This window comes from Mauremys mutica, chromosome 6 (assembly GCF_020497125.1).
Source record: "Mauremys mutica isolate MM-2020 ecotype Southern chromosome 6, ASM2049712v1, whole genome shotgun sequence".
Taxonomy (NCBI): Eukaryota; Metazoa; Chordata; order Testudines; family Geoemydidae; genus Mauremys; species Mauremys mutica.
In genome coordinates this window covers 61,049,201-61,076,661 of record NC_059077.1, presented here as the reverse complement: position 1 = coordinate 61,076,661, position 27,461 = coordinate 61,049,201, and the positions used below count along the sequence as shown (strand labels likewise).

The 27,461-nt window shown below is 40.1% G+C and overlaps 1 protein-coding gene across 1 annotated transcript in view; it reads left to right on the top strand.

Annotated features, from left to right (window-relative positions):
* The window catches only part of ST8SIA4 (ST8 alpha-N-acetyl-neuraminide alpha-2,8-sialyltransferase 4), a 94,125-nt gene that overhangs the window by 28,659 nt on the left and 38,005 nt on the right, over nucleotides 1-27,461 (top strand). Inside the window, exon 3 of the mRNA XM_045021694.1 lies at nucleotides 1,838-2,095. Within this exon, the coding sequence (XP_044877629.1) occupies nucleotides 1,838-2,095 (258 nt within the window). The remainder of the gene's footprint in view (nucleotides 1-1,837; nucleotides 2,096-27,461) is intronic.

Genomic DNA, 27,461 nt, shown 5'->3' with positions numbered 1-27,461 from the left:
CCTTATGCTATGGGGAAGTTACAGAGGGCAGAGTGGTATGTGCCCCAGAATACAGCTCCCAAGGCAGCCCCCAAGGAAGCCAAGGGAGGTGGCTGCAGCAGTGGATACAGCTGAAAACAGTCCAAGGCAAAGCCCAAAGGAGCAGAACTTAGCAGCAGCACAAACTTATTTTCAGTGGCAGAGTGTCACGGGGTTTAAGAGAGAGGTTTTAAAACACAGACCAAGGTTTAGCTTGAGTCTGTGTGCTGGGGAGACAGAGCCAGCAGCTAAAATAATAAAATAAAAGTATAGAAAGTTTCACAGAGGGATTCTTACCATCCCCCAAGGCAGCAACAGAGGCAGAAGCAGCAAGAACATCAGAAGGCTCGGTACAGTCTTGATAATCAGGAGATCTCTCAGGCAGCAATTCGTTCTTCGTGGGAGGGGGTTCAAAAAACGGGGGTACGCTCAAAAATAAAACGAGAGCGGAGAAAGGACCCCCAGAACCCCTGGCTGATCAGACCAGGCAGCAATGCAAGAACCTTTCTGAAGTCTGTTCAAAATGTCTGTTTTTAAAGGCAAACCCTGGCAGCTTCCCGCCAGTAACTCTGATTGGTTCCCCTTCTCACAGGGAGGAGAGCAAGCAGGGAAAAACTGCAGGTAGCCACAGAGGCATGTTTGGACTAGTCCTGAGCCCAGAGGTATGACTCATGCCCAGGATCTTAAAAACACAATAGTCTTGCAGCTCTGGATAGAGCCTACCCTACACCAAACCCAGGTTTTAACAAGGTGATAACAGGACTAACCCTTTGAACAGGGCAGTGGTCCCACTTAGCATAAGTGGCCATTCCTTTGAGAAGGGCAATGGCTTTTGTTAAACAACTTAAGGGGCCCTCCCTTTGAGAAGGGCAGAGGCCCTGGTAACAACTTAACAGCCAGGGAAGGGCGGCCACAGAGGAGAACAAGAACAAAATGGAGTAAGGGGACAGCTTTAAGAAACAAAATGGAGCTGTAACAGACAGTTTAATGAAACCACTGCAAGTTTGTGTAGACGAGGCTTAAATTGAACTTAAACTGATTTAAGTTACAAAACTGCAATTTCTCTGTGTAGACAAGTGCTAAATTCTAATGTTATACATGTGCAAGCACACTGAATAATAATACCAACTTGGTGCTTAAAACTGAAGGACATGGTGATGAGAGGAACTCTGCAAATTTCTTAAAAGTGCAGTTCCAAAGTGATAATGAATCTGTAAAAAAGACACTGTGAGGAAGCCAGACTTATTTCCTGCTGATTTCCATGACAGAGATGCTCAGTTTAGAGGTTTAAAAAAAAAAAAGGTTTTATCTAGCTGCTAGCTCTGACAACTCGACCAAGGCTGTGAGACCCATGCTAGTTCATTCCTTGATTTTTGACACACGAGGCTACATTGAAATCCTTGTAAATATTTTTTAATTTACTGGTTGTTAATAAAATAGAATGATGCAGTTTATTCTGGAATCTGTGCATTAACCCACATGCCAGATAGTTTTCTAAAATACTACTCAAAACCAGTTACTGCGCATGTGCACTGTCCAACTTTTAAAACTTGAATCTATAGTCACTTAGTCTAATCACTAGATGTTAAAGAATTATCTTTGAGTAATTGTTTGTCACATGACATTTTTTAATCAAGATCATAAGGGTTTTTAATGGAGCTCTAACATAACTTTATAGCACCTGAAATGGCATAGTCTGATATTGTGGGAATGAAAATCTGAAACCTCACACTCTTTTATGTTATGTTTTATACCATATTACTAGAAGATGAGCTGATTGTGAGGAATGAATACTGTCTGCCTGTTTCTTTCAAAATAGGAAGAATATTCTTCGATTTTTGGATGCTGAAAGAGATGTCTCAGTGGTCAAAAGCAGCTTCAAGCCAGGAGACGTAATTCACTATGTGCTAGACAGACGTCGCACCCTGAACATTTCTCAAGATTTGCATAGCCTCCTTCCTGAAGTTTCACCAATGAAGAACCGTCGGTTTAAAACATGTGCAGTTGTGGGCAATTCTGGCATCCTCCTGGACAGTGAATGTGGAAAGGAGATTGACAACCATGACTTTGTAATAAGGTGAGCTTTCATCTGCTGCTGGGATTATAGCCTGCTATCTGTCACTTTTGGGGTTGGGGGAGGGAATGGGCAGAAATGCTTTAACCTGAGAGATCAATTTCAGGGATTATTTGGAATTACTGAGTAATTTATCTGAAGTGATATTTTCACTGTGTGATGCCTAAATTTAAATACATTTTTGGAATGAGAGATGTGCATATTTGGAGGTAGAAGACAGATTTACATTACTCATTGCCTGTGTTTGTTCATTTGTGTTATTCCAGATAAATGCATTACTCTGATAGAAGAGTTGTTCCTGTAAATGGAAATTTTTTCTTTTTCCAAAATCTCTCTTCCTGTCTCTTGGCCAGTAGACGTGGCCTAGCAGTAAATTACTGAATTACTTTATATATATATAAGAATTTTGTCTTCATGGATCAGTGGCAAATTAAGAGCAGTTACTGCCTCCATTTGACAAGCTGTCATTATGTGAACATACACAGATAAATGTAGGCCAAGTCTCCATTGGTATGGAACAAAGAGGGTGAAATGGTGGTGGTAGAGAATTACTATATATGTAGGGTTAGCTCACATCACTGCTCCTGTTCCTGTTTTTTCCTTTTCTATTTTGTACAAAGCTGGTGGTCAAAGAAACTTGAAAAGGACGGGGTCTGTGAAAGGAAAAAATTATAGTTCTTTTCTTTTCATAATGTTAAGGCTAGGATTTTCAAAAGCTTTCAGTGGTGGTTGGACATCTAACTCCCTTAGGCAGCTTTGAAATAAATAAATCATCCTTTTCCTAGTAGTAACAATTGCAGGAATTATTGTGTAGTATTTTCTTCAAAGGCACGATTTTAGGCTTGAATAGAGAAACACAGCAAGCTTTTTAACAAGACTTAAGAAAACCTCGTTAGTATATTGGACAATGTGAAATACATTTCATCATTATGCACTTCATCACAGCTAGTTATCCCATTTTATGATCACTTGTATTAATCTGCGAAAAGAGCACTTTTCCAAAGATGCTAATAAAAATGGATACAAATCCTTTGGACTCTTATGGAAAAATGCTGCATGTCATTTAGGGTTGCCAGAGACCTCCTGCACCTTGCTAACTGAAGGGCCTGACTTTTTTTTGTTTTGTTTTGGATAGTGACGCTGCAGAAAGCTGGGAGGACAGAGACAAGAAAAGAGTTGGAAGCTATATTACAATGTCTTTCTTCACACTCCACCTTTCATCTCTCTGTTCTGTCCTACAACGCGTGACCCAAACACTGCACACACAGATATAGGAGCTATATTTTATTTTGGAGTTTTTCCAGTGACTGGCCAGAGACTGCCCTTTCCTTTTCCATGCATGTTCGACTTATACTGAGAACGCTTTGATTCTGCCAAGTTAGAACTCCTGCTTATAGCCGAGAGAGTTCATTATAAACAGTCCATTGCCTAACTGCACTTAGCCTGTAGCTCTTTTCTTGACGTTATGCCCTCTTGCAGGTTTAATGTGTTTGACTTGACAAGCTGCATAATGATGCAGATACCATACTTTCTGCAGGAAGTTCTTCTATGTGAAGGTAAACTCATGATTGTATCTCAAAAAGGCCTGGATTCAGCAAAGTACCTAAGCACGTTCAGTATTTAACTTTAACGTGTGCTTAATTCCTGTAGATGTCAAAGAACTCATTGCTAAGACCACCTATGCCTATCCCCAAAACACGTCTTAGCTAGTAGTGAAACCAGAGGATGAGATCCAATATGAATTTTGAACTAAAAGAATTTGAGCTCTGTGGAATAAAGAAAGTAGGTTTGCAAAGGTTTAATCTACAGAAATTAGCCTGTGAATGAAAGGAAAATGATAAAGCTCAGTATGAACATCAGGAAGCAAAACCTGCAATTAAGATTGGAGGCACATGTATCACTTCAATGCAATCCCATTGCATCAGAGGGACTGCCATAATAATCAGTATCCTTAGTACTCCAGAATAGGGTCAGATTAGCCAAGAGTGAATCCGTCATATGAACAAGAGGCAAGGAAATGGGTGTGACACTTTGGAGTATGTATGGTACAGAGATTTTATTCACTGGTCAGACCTTAAAACTCTTCAGAAGTGCACAGAATGTGTATGGCTAAACTGCATTCAGAGACTTTTCACTGCTTAAAGTATGTAGTAAGGAAGTCCTTTAGGAATTATGGGAGAAGAGTGAATATATCTCTTTGCTAGGAGGAGGAGAGAAAGGAACCTAATAAGTAAACAGCACTCTATGCTTTCTTCATGCTGGATAATTGTATTGCTGTAAGGGCTCAGGTATGAACTCCCATGATCTGACTTTGCAGATTCCTTTGCTTTTTGTTGATTTCTCTGAAAATAAAATATACACACCTTATTCACCATGTTTTGCTTTTTCTGAAAAAGCAGTTGTATAGGCTATATTGGGCTCACAGTTGACTGTACAAGCTAAGGCAGAAAATTTCTGTAGACTCCAGCAGTTTTATGTAGTATGAACAAACCATTTTAGAGATATGCTTATATTTTTTTGGTGAAACTAAATATTATTCTGTTAATTTTGGTAATACTGTGTTTTCCCCTTAAGAGATTTATGAAAGGAAATACATAACAAAAAGTGTGTGTGATTAATTAGAACAGGAGTATCTTGATCACACTACCCCTAATATCAGTGGTCTTGTTAATTTGATGGAGGCAGTGATAGTGAAAATTAGACCAGTGTCTGAAGGTAAGGAAGGTACTTCAGACATTCTACAGTAACTTCAAAAAGATCTCACAAAACTAAGTGATTGGGCAACAAAATGGCAAATGAAATTTAATGTGGAGAAATGTAAAGTAATGCACATTTGAAAAATAATCCCACCTATACATACAATATGATGGGGGCTACTTTAGCTACAACAAATCAGGAAAAAGATCTTGGAATCATCGTGGATAGTTCTCTGAAGACGTCCACGCATTGTGCAGCGGCAGTCAAAAAAGCAAACAGGATGTTAGGAATCATTAAAAAAGGGATAGAGAATAAGACCGAGAATATCTTATTGCCCTTATATAAATCCATGGTACGCCCATATCTCGAATACGGCGTACAGATGTGGTCTCCTCATCTCAAAAAAGATATACTGGCATTAGAAAAGGTTCAGAGAAGGGCAACCAAAATGATTAGGGGTTTGGAACGGGTCCCATAGGAGAGATTAAAGAGGCTAGGACTTTTCAGCTTGGAAAAGAGGAGACTAAGGGGGGATATGATAGAGGTATATAAAATCATGAATGGTGTGGAGAAAGTGAATAAGGAAAAGTTATTTACTTGTTCCCATAATATAAGAACTTGGGGGCCACCAAATGAAATGAATGGGCAGCAGGTTTAAAACAAATAAAAGGAAGTTCTTTTTCACACAGTCAACCTGTGGAACTCGTTGCCTGAGAAGGTTGTGAAGGCTAGGACTATAACAGGGTTTAAAAGAGAACTAGGTAAATTCATGGAAGTTAAGTCCATTAATGGCTATTAGCCAGGATGGGTAAGGAAGGGTGTCCCTGGCCTCTGTTTGTCAGAGGGTGGTGATGCACAGCAGGAGAGAGATCACTGAATCATTACCTGTTAGGTTCACTCCCTTTGGGGCACCTCGCATTGGCCACTATTGGTAGACAGGAAACTGGGCAGGATGGGTCCTTGGTCTGACCCACTATGGCCATTCTTATGTTCTTATGTTAGTATTTGGATTGTGATACAGTAAATCCAGCAATCTTGAATTACAATATGATGGCATTGGATACTACATTAAAGGTAACCTGAAAATATTAATAACCAATAAAATATGACTTGGACACCCTAAAAGCATTATCAAGGGGAGAAGGAAGCTTTCACTATGTAGCATATTTAAATTTTATAAAAAGAACAGGAGTACTTGTGGCACCTTAAAGACTAACAAATTTATTTCAGCATAAGCTTATGCTTAAGCTTAAGCATAAGCTTATGCTGAAATAAATTTGTTAGTCTTTAAAGTGCCACAAGTACTCCTGTTCTTTTTGTGGGTACAGACTAACACGGCTGCTACTCTGAAACCTTAAATTTTATAGTGTCTTATCTCTAAGGTAGTTATCCAAGGTCATTAATAACTGGCCCCCTTTCTCTGAGACATCACAGTGTGCTGTATGCTGATGATGTCTGACCTATCATAGTCAATTGGAGCATACAGCTAGCTAAAGAAGAAAATAACTAGTTTGTGTTTAGAATATGTTTATTAAGCCATATTTTTAAAAATAGGTACCTAACAGAGAGAGACAGTGTATGCACACATGGGAACAAACAGGTAATTGTGCTAGTAAATTATACAGTTGCAAGAATGCAATTATCACTCCTCTTTACAGAGCGCTAAAAGTGCATATGTAAACACACACTTTTTTGCAAATGCAGTTGTATGCTTTGTCAGTGTAACTATCTGTTTCTACCATATTTAGGGCACATCATAAGCAGCTATTTTTGAGATAAAGCATAACTCTACACACACAGGACTTGATTCTCTTCATGCACCAGTGTAAATCAGGAGTAACTTCTTTAATGTCAAGGGCTAGATCTTCTGCTGGAGTAAAGTGGCTTAGTTCTGTCAAGTTCAGTAAAGCTACAACAGCTTAAGCATCAGAAGGTCTGACCCAGTTGAGTTAACTTGGTGAGAGAGGAGAATCAGGCTTCTATTCTCTTAAAATGGTACTGATTGCAAATTGTTTTCTCTCTTCAGATTCTTTCCTCGTCACCTTTTAAAGCTAAGTTTATCCAAGTAAATGAGCACTGATCCCTGCATCCACAGTACTGATGTGATAAATCACAGCATGTAGCATTTCTGTATGATACCATGAAAAGGTTCCTTAACTCTAAGAACACCTGTCACTCTATGAAAGGAATCAGTGCTGTAAAAAATAAGATAATACACTGATTGCTCGCAGGTTGCTGAAAAATGGCCTGGCTCCACTTGCTGCTGCTGTTCAGTTCTCTAGCTGTTGAATCAGACGGCTATAAGATGGTGCTCCTGTCTAAGATTAAAACATGTCAGGCTTGTTCCTCCACTGAGGATGTTCTAAACAATATTTCTATTGCTATTGCTGTCAGGTAAAAAAAAAAATACACATGCAGTAAGATTCACTAGATCTCTGCAGCTCTAAGGACTCATTTCTTTGGTTTCCTTTACCTTTGTCTTTCCTTTCCTTTGTCTGCATATTATGATTGTGCTTTTTCTTTAGAGATAAGTTACAAGTACTTAGAAAACCAACCAGACAATGGTGATAGGACTACATGTGCTGAATGCCCCCAAATAATGAGGGTGAAATAGGCATTCAGGGGACACATGATTTTTAACCTTAACCATTTTTCTGTTTAAGGTGTCTCAGTCATGGAGTACCAGCTCTCACTGTCTTGAGTTTTTCAAGCATGAACTCTGCTAATGACATTACACCCATTAAAGAGTATAGAGCTAACCTTTGTAGGGTAAGCAAGTGGCAATTTTTTTTGTTATATGGTAGTTTTAAGACCTTTGTTTAAAAATATTAAATTATATTTTAGTCATATAGTATAAGATAATTATAATGTTTCCAAGTATCAAAAAGAAGAGCCACTTGTGTACCTGCCAAAAAATGAGTTCAGGATTCTCTGATTTTTTTTTCCCCATAACAGTTCATGATTTCATGAGCACACAAGAGAATTCAGTTTACTTCTAGGTTCAGAATGTTAAGAATACTGAGGATTTTAGAAAAACAGCTTCGTTTTTTCCGCAGGACTTATGGATTCTGATCACTCAAGAAACCTTTGTGATGTAGCTGCAGATAGTTTATTGTGCCTGTGCAAAGTAAGGACTAGATTCTGCCAGCCTTACTGACACTGAGTAGCACCTTATTCCACATGGAATCCAGATCTAAATATATTAGTGTGGGCTAGATGATGCATTTAGATTTATCCTGGAGTAAGGGGCTCTGCTCTGCTTAAGGAAATTGTAGCATGCCTTCTCCCCTCTTGTTTAGTGTGGGGAATACGTTGTAAAGTGGCATCTGAGATAATAGCAACTACTGCATGTGTATTAAGCAAATTGTTGTTGCGCATAAACCTACCAAATATTAATTTTTGATAGTAGATGTTCCATGGAGACATAGGCTGAGCAGAGAAAAGGATTTTTCATTGTATTCCAGGACTTTGACTCTCTCACAGCTCCTCAGAACTGTCCACATAGTAAACATTTAATCAGTTGTGGGTTTCTGTCACATTTTAAGTACATTTCACCAGAATACTGTATTTATGCATATATGAGGCAGTCCTTACTTGTACAACTAGTTCCATTGGCTTTATGTAGGAAAATGATGCATCTCTTTTAGGTTAAGTCTACACTGGGGGGGTCGACCTAAGATACCCAACTTCAGCTATGCGAATAGCGTAGCTGAAGTCGGCGTATCTTAGGTCAATTTACCTGGCCGTGAGGACGGCAGCGAGTCGACCCCTGCCCATTCCCCCATTGACTCTGCTTCCGCCTCTCGCCACGGTGGAGTTCCAGAGTTGACGGCAGAGCGATCGGGGTTTGATTTTATCATGTCTACACTAGACGCCATAAATCGATCCCTGATAGATCGATCACTACCTGCCAATCCGGCGGGTAGTGTAGATGTACCCTCAGAGACCGACAGACACTTGCCCCAAGGTCTATTCATGTGAGTAAGGATTTGTAGGATCACTCTACATGTATGACAAAAAACAACTCTTTCTTGTAGATTGCCATTGTGAGTCAGATCCAAGTAGATAATGGTTAAAACTCCAAGTTGATCGGAGTGGACAGCCCTGAGCCCATTGACTTAAGGGTCTACAGAAATCGGCTTGTAGGATCAGGGCCCAAATTTTGACCAACTGACAACTGCTGGGCCTCTACGATGAGTTGATGAGCTTAGTAAGTTTCAATATGTGTTTGAATGTGTCAATCAATTAAAAAAAAAAAAAAAGATGTGAACTACAAGAAGCAATGGGACATGCCTTCAGTGCTTTTCAGGTTGCAATATGAAGTGTGCAACTTCGGGGAAACATCAAAAATGTATTTGTCATTACAAGGATCACTGCGTACCAGTGATTTGAAATGAGTGAGTCATTCACATTTCTGCCAGTTGAGAAAAGGGAGGAAGGAAGAAAGGTGGGAATGGGGTGTCACTTTCAGCCTTTTGGTTGAGATAATTTTTTCACATCTTAGTACTACACTTTATCTAAGTTATATCTGTGGTTATGAATGAGGGTGTTTGGGAAGGGGAGGAGCAGGGGTTTGAGTCCTTCCCATGTTGGGGGAAGGAATCTGGCTATCTTTTTAACCAGTCCTTTGAATGTCTTACTGAACTTATCTGAATCTGATTAATGTGTATGACAATCCCGAAACATACCATTTCCGCATTCATATGGTTTAATTTGATGCTGCGCATCGGCGAAGTGAAATGGCCCCTGGTGTAAATTAAAGCAGTCCCTAGCTGCTCAAAGTAATGGCAGCCCATCCTGGGCTGCCATGCTGCCTAGAATCCTCATAGTACCAGTATGGGCCCACCCCTGATTTCTCTCCAGCCGTGTCCCCAGCATGCCCTCTATGCCAGGGCTAATGCGGGAGAAGGAGAGCAGTATATACCAGCCCTATGTTGTGCCTGTACCAGGGGAATATTCTCATGGTTACTTGCATGTGGCTCCTGTACAGCAGTTGTATGCCTCCAGAATGGTGGATGGAATCTGTCTCTCAATTTTCAGAGAAATTCTTTAAATTTAGAGAAAAGGGATACCTTAATAAAGTTACCTCCTGTACATTTTCAGATCTCCTTCTGATATTATTGTATTTACTAGCCAGGAGCTGTTTGTCTAGGCCTTTGTATTTTTTTGTTTTTTATAGCTTCACTGGGAGTGATACTCTAAAAGTTGGAGGAACCTACTCTTAATGGTTAAACCACTTACATCTCTCATAACAAAGACAGGTTATATTTCCCATATATCTTCTAATGAAAACCCTTTTAACCATAGTACTCTACAAAGACTAAAATTCAACACACAAGCCCACGAGGAAGCCAAATAAAAATAATGGGAAATCCAATTTCTCTGTAAATTTCATCTTCATGCAACAATTACCGCTTCTGTAATCCAGTAGGTTCCCCAGATTTCTACTTCTGCTTCTGAGGTTTCTGGTCAGGTGCAATAAAAATTTTTTTTCAATACTGTTTCAATGTGAAGAACTTGTTTCTCTTCTAAATCTCCAAACTCCTACCCCAATCTTTTATCTGAATTCCCCACAAAAAGGGAAACAGTCACAACACTTTATCCCATCTGTCTCCACTGAACTCCACATGCTGCTAATATGCCATGTTACACAACTCTATTTAAGGGGTTGTTGTACTCTCAAAATTGTATATGTAAAAACAGCATTTTGGGGTTCCATGTTAATTGTCTCAGATTTTTAGTGCAAAAGTGCACAGTTTAGAAGTATAAAGATACTTCCTGGCCTCTGCAATTGCTATTCTTGCTGTCCCTTCTTTATAGGAAGCAGATGGATCTTTGTTGCATGCAGGGTGGAATTGATTTAAATCACTTGTTAGGAAGACTCGATTTAATCATGGATTTCTACATGAAAGTGCATTCTTGATGGTTGTTATAACCTTAATACGTATTCTTCACAGCTCAGAGATAAATGTGGGTTTCATTTTTAGAGGTTACACACTATACATTTTTAAAGTGATTTATTTTGAAAACTTTTCAGATTAGTTTTACAGCTGTATCAGAAAATTAGCGATTGTTTGGTTATTTCATTTACCAAAGGAAAATGAAGCAGATATTTATGAAGTCGTTGGGAGGTGAACTATCTCCAATTCAACAGATTAATCATTAATACTTGGAGGATTTTCTTGCCATGCTTTATTAGAATCATAGAGTATCAGGGTTGGAAGAGACCTCAGGAGGTCATCTAGTCCAACCCCCTGCTCAAAGCAGGTCCAATTCCCAACTAAATCATCCCAGCCAGGGCTTAGTCAAGCCTGATATTAAAAACCTCTAAGGAAGGAGATTCTACCACCTCCCTAAGTAACCCATTCCAGTGCTTCACCACCCTTCTAGTGAAAAAGTTTTTCCTAATATCCAACCTAAACCTCCCCCACTGTAATGTGAGAACATTACTCCTTGTTCTGTCATCTGCTACCAATGAGAACATTCTAGATCCATCCTCTTTGGAACCCTCTTTCAGATAGTTAAAAGCAGCTATCAAATCCCACCTCATTCTTGGGGGAGGGATAGTTCAGTGGTTTGAGTATTGGCCTGCTAAACCCAGGGTTGTGAGTTCAATCCTTAAGGTGGTTACTTAGGCATCTGGGGCAGAAATCAGTACTTGGTCCTACTAGTGAAGGCAGGGGGCTGGACTCAATGACCTTTCAAGGTCCCTTCCAGTTCTAGGAGATATAGGTATATATCCATATATTCCACAGACTAAATAATCCCAGTTCCCTCAGTCTTTCCTCATAAGGCATGTGCTCCAGCCCCCTAATCATTTTTGTTGCCCTCTACTGGACTCTTTCCAGTTTCCAATTTTTCCACATCCTTCTTCTAGTGTGGGGCCCAAAACTGGACACAGTACTCCGGACGAGGCCTCACCAATGCCGAATAGAGGGGAATGATCACGTCCTTCAATCTGCTGGCAATGCTCCTACATTAGGAGGAGAACATCAGCAGACATTTAAATTGTGTTATTTAACTAAAACGACGTTAAGTGTTTTTTCTTCGACAGCAAACATAATATTTTAACAAAACAAGCATATGAATTTTTGAATTTAGTTAAACACTCAAGTTTTTTAAAATCAGGTTCGTTTTTGTTAAAATTGTTAACTAAAATAGTTAAACAAAATATTTTAAAAAACAAATTAAATTGACTATGTCAGCTGTTAACAATTATGTTATCTCTGGAGAGACGCATCCACAGTTTGGGAACTGCAAAACAAGGCATCTCTGATGGTATCTTCTAGACTGAGCACTGAGTCTCATTGGGTAGATAGAAAGATTAACCTAAATAATCTATACAGAAACTCCTTATCCATGGATCCCTAATCCATGAACTATTGCAACTCATTTGCAAAACTTTTCTTAAACATAACATGAAAATATTGAATTTATAAGCGTTATTCCATGATGAGTTATCATTGAGCTATAATGTATCTTTATCTTTAGATGGATTTTTTTGATTAAATGCTTTTTGAGGAAAAATCTGATTTTAAATTTTAAAAAATCAGATTTTATTCATTTAAAAAAATCATTGATTTTTATCCACCCTGGTTGCACATCTTCAGTAAGAAAGATTTTGCCTGTCAAATTAGGTCCTCAGTTTTCCAATGTTCATTGTCCTTAAATTATTCCCTTAGCCCTGGTCTCTATTACAGCATTAGGTGGATGTAAGGCAGTTTATGGTGACCTAATTATATCATTGTACATACTACAGCCTTGCTCCTGCAATTGTAAGTGCCCTACTGTACTGATATAGTAACTCCATGAGAGGCATAGGGCTTATATTGATGTAGTTAGGGTGATGCAGTGCCCTGTAGATACTGCATTACTTATATCTATTGGCTGTCATTCTTGTCAATTTCTGACTCCCCAGTTGGGCTGCTGCCTGGTCTCTGCTCCAAGTTGGGCTGTCACCCAGGCTCCCCACTCCCTTTGGGGAACCCTACTGTGACCCAGGTCCCAACTTCCTGCTCTCAGCCAGGCTGCTGCCAGGTTTCTGGCTCCCCACTCTGATTTGGGCTGCTGTCCAGGCTCTCAGCTCCCTGCTCCCCTCTGGGCACACGGCAGCTGACCAGACTCCGGGTGCAGGTCTCCCAGCCAGGCTTCCGGTTCTGCACTAGAGTGACCAGATAGTAAGTGGGGGAAAATAGGGACAGGCTGAGGGTGGTGGTGGTTAATAGGCATCTGTATAAGAGACAGCTCCGAATATCATGACTGTCCTTATAAAATTTGGACATCTGGTCACCCTACTCCCCACTGGGAGCATGGCAGCTGACCAGATTTCAGGTATGGATCTCCTTGCCGGGAACCTGGCTGCCCTCCCAGGCACTTGGCTGCCTGCTGGGAGCACGGCTGCACCTGGAAGGGAGCTCTGTGTCCGGAGACTGGTCAGCTGCCCCATTCCCAGTAGTGAGCGGGGAGCCGAGAAGCCTGGTGCAGCTGCCCCATTCCAGGCAGGGAACGGGGCTACTGGCAGGGAACTGTGTGTGGAGCTGAGAGTCCTGGCTCTCAGCCCCTGACACTGCCCCTCTTAAGTTGGTGGAAGCACTTCTGGTGAGGAGACACACCGCCGACAGAAGAAGGGCAGTGTGGACATGAACCACCACAATAATTACTGCGGTGGCTCTAAGTTGCCCTAACATAGGTCAACTTAAGTTTACAGTGTAGACATGCCCTTAGTGAAACCAGTGCATTCCCCTTGCCTTTAGTGAGGTTTTCACAGGTGTAGGTAATTGGAACTTGATAAACAACTTTTGTTGATTATTCACCAGAAGGAATAGAATCCAGCTCGGTTACTCATAACTGTCTTGGCTTTGTAGAAATAAGAGGTAGGAAAGCAGTAGAAACTTTTCTTTTCATTGCGAAAGTAAGCAGTTACAACAAGGAAAGCACACAGGCAGCAGATCTGTTGAGAAGTTGCCAATTTTACAAACTCACTCTTCAGAGCAGAACTGCACTTTAAGGTATCATGTGACTGTGTGATAGACAATTTCAATAGAACCTTTAAAACTCTCTTCCTCTTCATGTTCTACAAATGCTTCAGCCCATTGTCTGTCCTCTTTCTGCAAATTATTCTGTTGTGTAGGAAAATAGCTTTAATGACAGTATGTGAGCAGTGAGTGAGAATAGTGTCGAGAGTAATATTGCTCACTTCACTCAGTGTTTACCTATGCATAGGTCCCAGCTTTCTCTTCTGTTTTTTCCCTCCTGTATCTTAGCAGAAATTTTCCTGTAGACTTGTCAGCATAAGATTTAGGGTGACACTTTACCCATTTTTTGTCTTTGGATAATACTATCTCACCTTACGTTGTCTTTTTATTTATTTTATTTAAAATATATTGCAGGGTATCATAAATATAGATGGCACTTCAAAGACAACTTTTCAGCCTCTGCTGACACTTTCTCCATCATAGATTCTGATGCTTCTGTTGCTTCTCTTCCATACGTGACAATTACTACTTTGCCAGCTGATTAATCTTTTTTCTATTGTGTTCCCAATCACTTTTGTCAGACAAAACAGTTGCATAAAAATAAGTCATATCTTCAGCTGTTGCTGTTCTTTATTTGGTGCCTCTGAGAAGTGAGGAGGGCAGAAGTGACTATTACCACTACTGTTTCCAGTCTTTGGGATGACTGAAAGCCCCTGGTATGAGTTAGAGCAGCCCTGAGATTATTCTTTCTTTGTTGCAGCCGGAAAGTTTCCATTTGAATTTCTGCTCCAGCCCAGGATTTCTCTAGCTAGGCCTTTTCCATGTCTTGGCATGCCCGCTGTGCCATATGCCCCAGAGTAGGTGAGGTAAAACCAGCTTTAGAAACTTTTCATTACCCATGGGAATCATCAGTTCAGTGAGCACCTAACATTGCCATTGACTTCATTTGATGTTGTCAGGGGCTCAGCAGTTTTGAAAATCATGGCAGTTGTTTAGGGATGTCAGGATTTAGAAGCCTAATTTAAGACACTCAGTTTCATAAATCTTGGCCTGAATGTGCAATTTGATGCAAGATCAGAGTCTAAATCAATAAAACAATAACGATGGGTGATTTCAGCTGCCCACATGAAGACTAGTCAAATATCATAACAGGATATTAGAGAGACAAGATGGGTGAGGTAATATCTTTTATTGGATCAACTTCTCTTGGGGTGAGAGACAGAGAGTCTTCTCTCTTACCATCAGAAGCTGGTCCAATAAAATATATTACCTCACCCACTTTGTCTCCCTAATATCCTGGGACCACCATAGCTATAATACTGCATACAACAGACAGGATTTAGATAAATAGTTTATTTATATCAGAAATGACTGCTTTTTAGAACAGCTAGTTCTAGAGCATACAAGATCCAGTCTGGCTTTTTTAATGGTTTTCCTGGGAGGGACACCTAAGAGTAGTAAAATTTCCATTAATGGTTAAGATACTCATGTTAGTCACTAGCAAAGAATGTTCTAATGCAGAACATCCATTAATATCTTTTCCTTCAGAAGTTACAAAACTCTACATTTACCTTTTAACAATCACCATAATTCCATTACTCTGTAAAACTCTCCTAAACAAAAAAAAATTCTATAAAACAGTAATCTGAACTCAAAAACCACAAGTTACCAGTTCTGTAATAAGTCTGCTTCCCTAGCCCCCTTCTTCTTTTGGTGGGTTTTGTGGTTTTAAAAAAACTAAGCCTTCAGTTGGTGCAGCTCCACCAGCATAAAAAGTCCCCCTTTTTCCTTTTGAATATCTTAAGTGCTCCTTCTTGCTATTCACAACCACAAAGATCCTTTTTCTGCATGACTGGAAAATAGAGTTCCACTTAACCCTCCCAGAAGTGTAAATAATCGTAATATTTAACCTCTCTTCTTTCACTGAGTGACATAATGGCTCTAAAATTACCTATATTAAAACAGTATAAAAAAGTTAGTGGTGTGAGATTTGCCCTCTAGACTAATCCTCTTATATGAAGTCAGTAAAACTACATGTACGCAAGAAGATGGAGTTAGAGACGGTGGAAACTACAACTTACAGTTTTCTGGCTTTCTGTGATTAAGATCTCATTCTTGATATTTCACTTAATTAGTTTTTTGCATATACTATGCAGCACCATTCAGTGATTTGAATTTATTTCTTTATAACCATGTCAGAAGAACTCTGCTGGAAACAAGAGTAACTACTCAGTAACTCGTGGGTAACGGTGCAGCAAGGTCTGCTGCCAAAGAAGTAAATAATGTGTCATCACTTTTTTAAAGTATTTAATACCATTTAAACTTTCCCTGTTACTTCACTCTATGGCCTCACATGAGAAGAACCCATATTGTTCACTATGTTATTGCAGGAACAAGGAACTTAGTGGTCATAAGTTTAAATTCCTGTTTCATAAACAACTTAAAAATAAGGGTACTAGAAATGAGGAAACTTGTTGGCAGCTGACTTTAAAGAAGGCGACACTTTTTTTTAATGAAACCTGAATTCTTGTGACAAGTCTTACAGTAGGGAATAATTAACAAATGATAACATCACCATGATAGACCTTAAGGGGCAGACCTGGCTCCTGTACATCAGTGGCAGATAGGAGCTGGAATTGTGCTGCCACAAAGGGCCTTGGGAAAACTCCCCCAGCACAGGCCCATCGTATGACTTCTATAAGAAGTTCTGTGCTGGCTACTGTGCATACCCAGCAGATGGGAGAAAGTCTTAGGAAGTGAGACCATCACTTTCAGGGATTCTGGGCTGTGCAGACTGTGGAGTAGCCTAGAGATAGCTGCAGTGAGCTTAAATTGGAGCAGCCTGTGCTCTAGTTTATGGCAGGAACCACACTGGCTCCCAGACCATCCTACACTCCTGAGAGCTCCAAACCATATGCTTTTCAAATCACTGCTATTGCCAGACCTCTTTTGTTCTTTTAGGAAGAAATACAAATTCCTTTTTAAACTAAGGGCTGGGGGAAAGCCAACAGGTGTGGAGAGCACACCGTTCTCATAGATGTCCCGTAGGGGAGTCTCTATTAAAGGGGAGTCTCTGTATCCTTATAAAAAGATGAGGATGGATGTTGATAAAATCCAGGTAGGAACTGAAGAGAAACAGTCAAATGAAAGAGTCCCATTCAGTTACATCACATAATTGCAGACAACGAAAAGTGACACATTTTATAAGTGCTTGTGTAAAAAAGCTAGAAGTAAGATGATGATGATATTGATGTAACTGGCATTGCAGAAATTTGGTGGAATGATGATAATCAATGGGATATGGTAATACCAGGGTACAAAATACATAGGAATGACAGAGTAGGTCATGCTGGTGGGGGAGTGGCATTATCTGTGAAAAAGCAAAGTCAAATATAGTAAAAAAATTTTAACGAATCAAACTGTACCATAGAATCTCTATAGATAGATAGAAATTCCATGCTTAAATAATAAGAATATAGCAATAGGACTATACTACTGACCACCTGTCCAGGATGGTGATGGCGATTGTGAAATGCTCAGGGAGATTAGAGAGGCTATAAGATGGGTGGGAGGGGGGAAACTCAGTTACAATCCCCCATTATTATCTTCATATTGCCTGTGTACATGTCACCACAGGATGAGATACAGAGATAAAGTTTCTACACACCATAAATGACTGTTTCTTGGACCAGCTAGTCCTGGAACCCACAAGGGGACTAGCTGGTTCACGTCACCCAGTAATAGCAACCATAATATAATTAAATTTAACATCCTTGTGAGGGGGGAAACATCAAAGAAGCCCACCACAGTAGCATTTAACTTCAGAAAGGGAAACTATACAAAAATGAGGAAGCTGGTTAAATGGAAATTAAAAGGTACAGTCTCAAAAGAGAAATGCCTGCAAGCTGTATGGAAACTTTTATAAACACCATAATAGAGGCTCAAATTTACTGTATACTCCAAATGGGGGGGGGGGAATCCACAGAGGACCAAAAAGTGCCACCATGGCTAAACAGCAAAGTAAAAGAAGTACTTAGAGCAGTAGTGCCCAAACTTTTCTTGTTGTACCCCCACCTCTTTCCACAGTAATGGAATCTGTGTGCACCCCCTTCCGTTACCACACAGTTGGCTCAGCAGAGGAACAGGCAGAGCTGAAGGAAGAGCTGGAGTGGAGCTGGGGCTGGGGACAGAGCAGGGGGTGGAGTAGAGCTGCTACTGGGGCACAGCGAGGCTGGGTGGCACTCCATCCCAGCCCCCCAAATGTCCCTCTGAATCCCCCCCCCCAAACGTTCCTCTGCACAGTTTGGGGAACAGTGAGTTAGAGGCAAAAAGTCATTCTGTAAAAACTAGAAGTTAAATCCTATTGAGGAAAACAGAAAAGAGCATGAACTCTGGCAAGTGAAGTGTAAAAGTATCATTAAGCAGGCCAAAAATGAATTTTGAAGAGCAACATACTTAGAAAAAAAATGCTGTTTTTTTTTGTTAATCAGAAACAGGAAGCCTGCCAAACAATCAGTGGGGCCACTGGATGATTGAGGTGCTAAAGGGCCAGTCAAGGAAGATAAGGCCATTCTGGAGAAGCTAAATTAATTCTTTGCGTCAGTCTTCACTGCAGAGGATGTGAGGGATGTTCCTACACCTGACCCATTCTTTTTAGGTGTCAAATCTGAGGAACTGTCCTAGATTACGGTGTCAACGGAGGAGGTTTTGGAACAAATTGATAAATTAAATATTAATAAGTGAGGCTCAGATGGTATTCACCCAGGTGTTCTGCAGGAACTCAGTTATGAAATTGCAGGATAGCCAGTGTGGCACCAGTTTTTTTAAAAAAAGCTCCAGAGGCCATCCTGGCAATTACTGGCCGTTAAGCCTAACTTCAGAAGCAGGCAAATTGGTTGATTTGAAAATGAACTAAAGAACATACTGATCGGACATATGCCTGAACACGATTTTTTGGGGTAGAGTCAATGTAGTTTTTGTAAAGGGAAATCATACCTCACCAATCTATTAGAATTCTTTGAGGGGGTCAACAAACATGTGGACAAGGGTGATCCAGTGGCTATAATGTACTTGAACTATTGACAAGATCCCACACTAAAGGACAGGTCATGAGCAATAAGCAAAAATTCATGGAAGCCTGCGTCCTATCTCTGACTTTTACTAAAAATACCCTGGGAACAAGGGGGGACAAATAGAGCGTTGCCAAGATTTGCAACTGCTCCAACCCCAGGGTGACTGACACAACCCCAGCCGCTGCTCCGGTGGGCTGGGGACTGCATCTCTGGCAGCCCTAGGGCTGACTGCTGGTCAGTTGTCCCTGCGGCCCTGGGAGAAGTTACCTCCATGACAGAATCATAACCTTAGTCATGGGTTGATAAGGCAGGTCCTCTCATGGATCAGTAACTGGTTAAATGACAGGAAACAAAGAGCAGGAATAAATGGTCAGTTTTCAGAATGGAGAGAGGTAAACAGTGGTGTTCCCCAGGGATTGGCACTGAGGCCAGCACTAGTCAACATGTTAATAAATGATCTGGAGAAAGGGCTAAACAGTGAGATGGCAAAAATTGTAGACAATACAAAACTAGTCCAAAGCAGACTGTGAAGTGTTACAAAGGGATCTCACAAAACTGGGCGACTGGGCAATAAAATGGCAAATGAAATCCAGTTATTGACAAACGAAAAATATTGCTCATTAGTTGGGATGCTGTTTTCCTTACATACAAAATTATGGGATCTAAATTAGCTGTTACCACTCAAAAAAGGGATCTTGGCATCTTCGTGGGTAGTTTTCTGAAAACATCTGCTCAATGTGCAGTGGCTGTTGAAAAAGCTAACAATATTAGGAACCATTAGGAAAAGGATAGATAATATCATAATGCCACTATATAAATCCACGGTACACCCACACCTTGAATACTGCATGAAGTTCTGGTCATCCCATCTCAAGAAAGATATATTAGAATTTAAAAAGGTACAGAGAAGGGCAACAAAAATGATTTAAGGGTGTGAAACAACTTCCATATGAGGTGAGATCAAAAAGACTGGGGCTTTTCAGCTTGGAAAAGAGACAACTAAGAGGTAGAGATCACTGAGGTCTATAAAATCATGAATGGTATGGAGAAGATGAATAAGGAGATGTTATTTATTCCTTCACATAACCAGGGATCACCCAATCAAATTAATAGGCAGCAGGTTTAAAACAACACACAGAACTAGTTCTTCACGCAACGTGCAGTCAAGCTGTGGAACTCATTGCCAAGGGATGTTGTGAAGGCCAAAACTATAACGGGGTTCAAAAAAGGATTTGATAAGTTCATGGAAGATAAGTCCATGAATGGCTATTGGATAAGATGGTCATGGATGCAACCCCATGCTCTCGGCGTCCATAGCCTCTGACTGCCAGGAACTGGGAGTGGATGACGGGATGATCATTCGATGATTGCCTGTTCTGTTCATTCCCTCTGAAGCACCTGGCATTGGCCACTGTTGGAAGACAGGATGTAAGGCTAGATGAACCATTGGTCTGATCCAGTATAGCCGTTCTTATGGTCTCTCCTTTTTTTTTTTTGCTTCATGCTATATGTAGTCCAAATGCAAGGCAGTGAAGCTGTTTTCTGTTCAGTATGCAAATGTCATAGTGATGTGCTTTCTGTAAATAGACAGATGAGCAGGTATTACTCTCTCTGTTAGGTTCTGTGCTATCCTTGCTTTTGTTTTTTTTTTTTTGTTGCAGTGCACATGAGCCTTGAAGTTCAGTTCCAGATTTAGATACATTCTAAAAGTTCAGAGGCATCTGGATTCAGGGTTCCAGTTTTGGTCCATTTTAGAGATCAGGACTTGTATCTGTATTACCAAAGTTTGCAGGCTGTGAGGGGGAAGGCTTTGGGGGTTCTTGGTGCCAGTTTAGGCCCATCTGTAGAGTTTAGGTGACATGAATACATATCAATTTTCCAACAACAGGTTAATCTTAATATTTTGGCTTCCAGAGTCCACCTTGAGTTAATACCATATGCTGGGCATATTATCCTTTGATCCACAAGGAATGGTTTGCTGAAAGAGGAAACACTTTCACAGCAGTGTTCGGTGCAGGTTCTGCTTGATGCCAGCAACAGTTGCCAAACACTTCTATTTCAACCAAGGAGCCTATATTCTACAAATTGCACAGATTAGACAATGGATCAACACACTTAAAATGTGTAGGGCCAAATCCTGAGGTCCTTACTCAGTTTTTACCTGTTGTTTTACATTAGAATTTGTCTGAGCAAGGAATGCAGGATTTGGCCCGTAAATACTAGAATTGGATATGTACATTTGGGTCACCTAGCCCATTCCACTGCATCACGGTGGAACAATAAAATCTGTATTTGGCTGTGGCTTCCATGAATGTGATTGCAATATCTTCTTTATAAGGTTATTCAGTTCTGCAACTTCACTGTGCGACAGGCTTAATTGGGCCATAAAACCAGGATAATGAGCCCAGCATGGATAATTTCTCTGTAAGAATGTAGAGCCTCTCATGATGTAGGTGACGGGGGCATGGCCAAAAGAAAAGAAGTATATGCAATGCTAATCTTTTGGCAGCATTTTTAACTCCTTTGGCCTCTAGATCTTTTTTTACTAAGAGCAGTCCTCAGGCTGTTCTGACATGGTATAGGGGGACTGTTCCTGGACAGTGCTGCAGGAGGATCAAGGGTTTAAGCACTTTGTGTGCATGTGCATAACCTGTACTCTGTACATCTCAGGATGTGGTTCATTATATGGGATCCCAAATGACATGCAGTGTATTTCAGTACTTTGTTTCCTTTTGTGGTGACAGCATCACATTGCGTGCTCATGTTCAATTTATTCTTTCATGTCATCCCCAATGGAGTATTGTTTCCTATCAAGGAAACAGACATTTTATACTTTAGAATATTTTTCTCCCCAAGTGAACCAACTCATAATTTATCTATTAAATCTTATCTTAATTTCTGTCTGTTACTCTACTTTTTTGTTTAAAGGCTACTGAATTTACTTGTTCATTGTGCTAGTCCATCCATCATTTTATCAGCCAATCTGATCACTGTCCTCTCTACTCCTTCCTCTAAGTCAATGGTTCTCAACCTTTCCAGATTACTGTACCCTTTCAGGGGTCTGATTTCAGCCCTGGGCAGTGGGGCCCAGGCTTTGGCTTGAGCCACAGGTGGTGGGGCTTGGGCTTCAGCATATATCTTAGCTTCAAGGGGCACATGCTTGCCACCACCTAACGGCAGTCCTGTACTTGCGACCCACCCCCCAAACCATCCTGTGACATCCTCCTCTTCCCCGGGCGTTGCCACACCCAGGTGGAGAAACACTGATATAGTATATAGAACAGTATAAACAAGTCATACTATGACATTTTAGTTTGTACCGACTTTGCTAGGGCTTTTTATGTAGCCTTTTGTAAAACTAGGCAAATAGCTAGATGAGTTGATGTACCCCCTGGAAGACCTCTGTGTACCCCCAGGGATACACATACCCCTGGTTGAGAACCACTGCTCTAGGTCACTTATGAAGATACTAAGTAATAATGGATACAACACTGACCCTTGTTGAATGCTTCAAGATACTGTTACACGTGGTCATTAATAATTACTCTCCTCCAGCCAAATCTGTATCCATCCTTCTACTTTTTGCATATTTTTACATGAGTACTTTTATCCAAACTACATTTTTGCTTTCTAATTGAGATTCCACTTGGAACTGTTTTTTTAATATCTCCATATATTATGTCCACTATGTTTGTCATAAATATGCACACACGCAGTTTAGTTTGACTTGAACCTGCTTACCTTAACTATCTTCTTGCTGCTTACTTATCCTCCTTACTAGGTTCTTGAATCCTTATTATTCACTCTAGTGTTTTTTTTTAATATATGATATTGAGGTTAGATTTATTGGCCTGTAATTTCCTGGATATCCTTTTTATGGGATGGTGAACAAGCTGAGTTAGGATTTTGGATATTGTCTTAGTTCATCCAATAGGAAGAGTAGTGAGCTGTGGAACCCAGGTGTGTTCACGAGTATTCACTCCACTGAATACAAGGCAACACATGTATTATGATCCTTCCCCACCTGTTTACTTTTTCCCACAGATAAAGACCATTATAGTTAAACTTTCTGCACCTTCAGACCAAGGAGAATCTTTCTAAGAACTGGAGGATAAAACTAGTCAGTGCAAGGGGAACACAAGGAGCTAAAGCTGCTAAGCTGTTTTTTCCATATAAAAATATTTATTCTTTCAATCTCAAAGACCAGAACCGTTTCCCAATGTGAAATTTAATGGATAAAAAACAAAGAACTAAATAAAACAACCTCTTTTTGGTAACATTCTTGTTACCAGGGCAATCCCTGTTTACATTGCAGTCCCTTTAATAATAAACTGCAGTAAGGAATTTGTGAATTCTGTACTGTAGCCTTGCAAATTTCCGCAGGATGTGATGAGGTTTTGTCGATGTTCATATGTAGAGCCACTCACTTGCTTCCTGAAGTCTGTCTTCAGTGTAGGATATAACTGATATTTCTGTCCTGTTTTCATGTTCCCAACTTCAGTACGTGACTTCAGGGATTTCCTATATTCAAGTCTGTCCTCCTGGGCATTGATGAGTTAGGCTTGCTTCCTTGCAGCTTGACTTAAGTAGTGGTGATACTGTTTTTGTTAAGATGGTCATGTGATTGTGAAGCTTAAAGGGAGTTGCTGAGATCTGGGAGAGAATTGTGTTTGAGAGTGGTATTTTAAAAGTAGTGCAATAGGAAGAAAACAATATTGGGGTAGGTGGCAGGAAATAGCCCAGTAAATACCACTGTAGTATTTATTCTCCCTTGTTCAATCTGGCAGGGACACTATCCGGAGTGGTAGCAGGGACACTCCTGCAATAGCCTTTTATTAACAGGAGAAATTAAAGTTTAATTTGCAGCTTGTCATTTAATGTCCAGTACTGGAAAATATTGTAGTGAATCAGCTGGCTTATTACTGGGTATCCACCTTCTTCACTGGCTGAGCTGCAGTGAAAGGATCTAGCAAATGGAACATATCATGTTATGCAGTTTAACGTCGGCCAGTAGAAAGCTCCGTATAAACATCTGTCAGGGATGGCCTAGATAAACTTAATCCTGCCTCAGTGTGCGGGGTGCACACGATGATCCCTGGAGGTCCCATCCAGCCCTACATTTCTATGGTTCTGTAATTCCTCCAGCATAGAAAAGGAAGAGAGTTCCTGAGGTAGGGTGACCAGATGTCCTGATTTTATAGGAACAGTCCCGATAATCGTGGCTTTGTCTTATATAGGTGCCTGTTACCCTCAACCCCTGACCTGATTTTTCACACTTGCTATCTGGTCACCCTATTCTGAAAGCAGAGGGGAACAGGCTCAGGAGGGCATAAGAGGCTGTGCCTGTGTGTGACCAGGAGTAGTAGGCCAGAGTCAGCAGTTGAGGGCTTTGAGGTAAAGGCTGGTAGCAGGTGGCCTGAGAGCTGGGCAAGGAAGCAACATCTTTCCTGTGGCTGTCAAGAGATGCACAGGTAAGCAGCAGTAGCAAGATACAGGAAGATGACCTGAAAGTATTTGACATGGGACTACAGTACATATGGTTGGGAGGATTATGATGATTATGATATACCCCTCTCTTAGGCTGGGTTAGGAATGGTTGGGTTGACCTTTTTGTGGCAACCATAAAATGTAATTGTTCCTAGATTATTCCTCTCCCTTTATTTCTGGCAGCCCTAGTGAAGTAATCTTCAGTTACTTCCTCAGAATACTTGAGTGTTAATAGGGACTCACTGAGGGCTAAAACCTATTGATCCTTGTGCTTGGAGCACTTTCAGTGCTGATCTCTGTGCTCATGTTACACAGAACATGCTCCCAGACCTATAAAGGAGTCTGGTGTATCACAGCAATACCCTGCAATGGGGTTGGGTGCAATACATTATGGTTAAATAAACAGTAAGTGGAGTAAGATGCATACCTTTTTAGTGACTTGAACTGACAGCATGATAGAAATGAATTAGTTGGGCAAAAAGCTGTGGTAGTTTGAAATATGGTTAAAAATTAAATATGTGATTAAAATATGCCATTCTAATTCAGATACCATTCATTTTTCCCATGCCATTCATCTGAGGTCCCGATTCAGGAAGGCAATCAATATTTTCTTCCATGTATTTGTATTCTGGTATGCATTAAACCTGTGCTTTTCTTTAAGCATCTGCTTAAGTCCATTGACTTCAGTAAGACTTGAGCCCATGCTCAAAATTAAACACATGTTTACTGCTTTCCTGAATCAGGATGCTGTCCTGAAACAGGTCTGCAGAACAGACAGTAGAAAACAATTGATGTCAACTAATAAAACAGTATGTTTATTTAAGTACAGTATTGCAAGCATGATACATCACAAAGGTGGTGCATTAGAGACTCCAAAAAGGGTTTGAAAACAGATATAGGAAGTTATCTACATATACTTAAATCTGTGTGCAAGGGCAGTGGCTGGTTTTATAAGGTTCATGTATGTGTATCTGAAAACATGAAGTCCTAAATGGAAACTACAACAACTAAAAGCTTTAGAATCCGAGCCTTCCAAAAAGAATAAAAAATGACCTGATTGTGGATTCTTGAGGGTGGAAAAGTGGAAATGTGCAATGCAACTAGTTTATGATCTAGAAAAAGATATAATGACATGCAGAATATATGTGAAGTCTAATACCAGATATAAATGTATTTAGACATAGGTAGTTATCATTCAGAAAATGCAGTGCTGAATTCCAAGAAAAATCCCAGTTGCACGAAGAAAGAAGAACATTTTGCTAATAATGTAACAACTAAGTCTCCAAAATGCTAATAATTTTTTCAGAAACCAAAGCATAATGTATACAAGTGCTGAATATCTCTGTGGAAATCATTCATATCCAATTTTACAGAAAGGTACCTATTTTTAAGTATGCTACTCTGAAACCTTCAGAAAGGCGCATACAGACATCTTACGTAGTGTGCTCGCGCTCTCTCTCTCTCTCTCTCTCTCTGACCCCACCCCACATTACTGTAGTATGTGCATGTGTCCAAAGTATTTTTAAAAAAATAGATTCTGAAAGGCATTTTAACATCAGATTTCCAAGAATCCTATGGAAATATAAGTTGATTAGTAGTGGCAGGGTGGTGTCAAAAATACAGTTGATGACTATTGTGAACATAGTCTTGGATTGGGCAGTTAGAATGGCAGAAACAATTGTACCATAAGCTGCTTTGTGAAGAATGTGCTATTTTTAATTTACAGATTTTGCAAGATTTTGCATTGCTTCTAGACTGGGATATAAGCTATTAAGCTATTGAGAAAACATTAAGTACTGCTATCTTCTGTTCTGTAAGCCACGTTTTTGGAGAAAAAAAAATCTGTTAAATAGGTGGGAAGTGAGCAAAGTCTGATAATACTATTATAAAGCAATCAGCTGCTTCCAAGGTAGTATTGTTCATTCTCCTAACACAATTCTATATTGCTGTAACAGCTAGTATTACACTGATATTCTACCAAAATAATAATAGTGTAAGCACTGCACTAGCATAGCAACATTGAGGTACTTCCATGAAATTAGAGTTTCACAGGGCATTGTCTTACTTTTGCTATCACAAAAGTTTTTCAAACTGAGTATCTAAAATGATTCTCTTAAATTCATAATTATGTACCTAAAATAACTGACTAGATTCTCAGAGGACCAAGCACCAGTATTGAAGATACACAGCACGTCTAACAATAAAACCACATATTTAAATTCCTCTATCCATATAATGAGGCACCAAGGTTTGAAAAAATTGCTTAAGGTGTTTAATAACAAAGCAGGGACACCTCCATTACCAAGGAGTGAATTTGGGCTGGCTTATTACCTTTTCTAACCCAGGGTTGAAAAATTTCATGATGCTGCCTGTTATAAAACATGTACTGCCAGATACATTAGGTCAAGAAAGGACACCATTATAAAACATAACCTTTTGCATTAGGTATGTTTCTCATGAATTGGTGATAACTCACAAGGTGTTAGCCCTTATAATTATTTTTCAGGTTTATGGGGAAATTACATTTAGGCACCATTTTCTAACTGCAGAAAACCTTTGTAATTGAAGAGAGATGATGCTACCTAAACAGTATTGTAGTTGCCAGGTCAGAAGAGGTTTGTTTTAAAGACATATTGGCCAAATTTGTGTCAGTGCAGTTTTACATTTAAAAAAAAAAATGTTCAGCACCATATCCTTCGCATCCATGTGATTCTAGCACTTGTGTGTACAGGTAATAGAATTTGCATTGCAAATCTTGTTTCTTCTTAAATGAATTAACCTCTATTATAATAACTATTATTTATATTACAGTAGTGCCAAGGGTCACATTCAGAATTAGCCATTGTGCTGGCGCCTGTACAAACTCTAGTGATTTCATTTGAGTTACACCACAGATATGAAGTAGACCCAATATGTTTTTCCATTTCGTGTCAAGTATCAGAGGGGTAGCCGTGTTAGTCTGGTTCTGTAGAAGCAGCAAAGAATCCTGTGGCACCTTATAGACTAACAGACGTTTTGCAGCATGAGCTTTCGTGGGTGAATACCCACTTCTTCTTTCTTGCATCCGAAGAAGTGGGTATTCACCCACGAAAGCTCATGCTGCAAAACGTCTGTTAGTCTATAAGGTGCCACAGGATT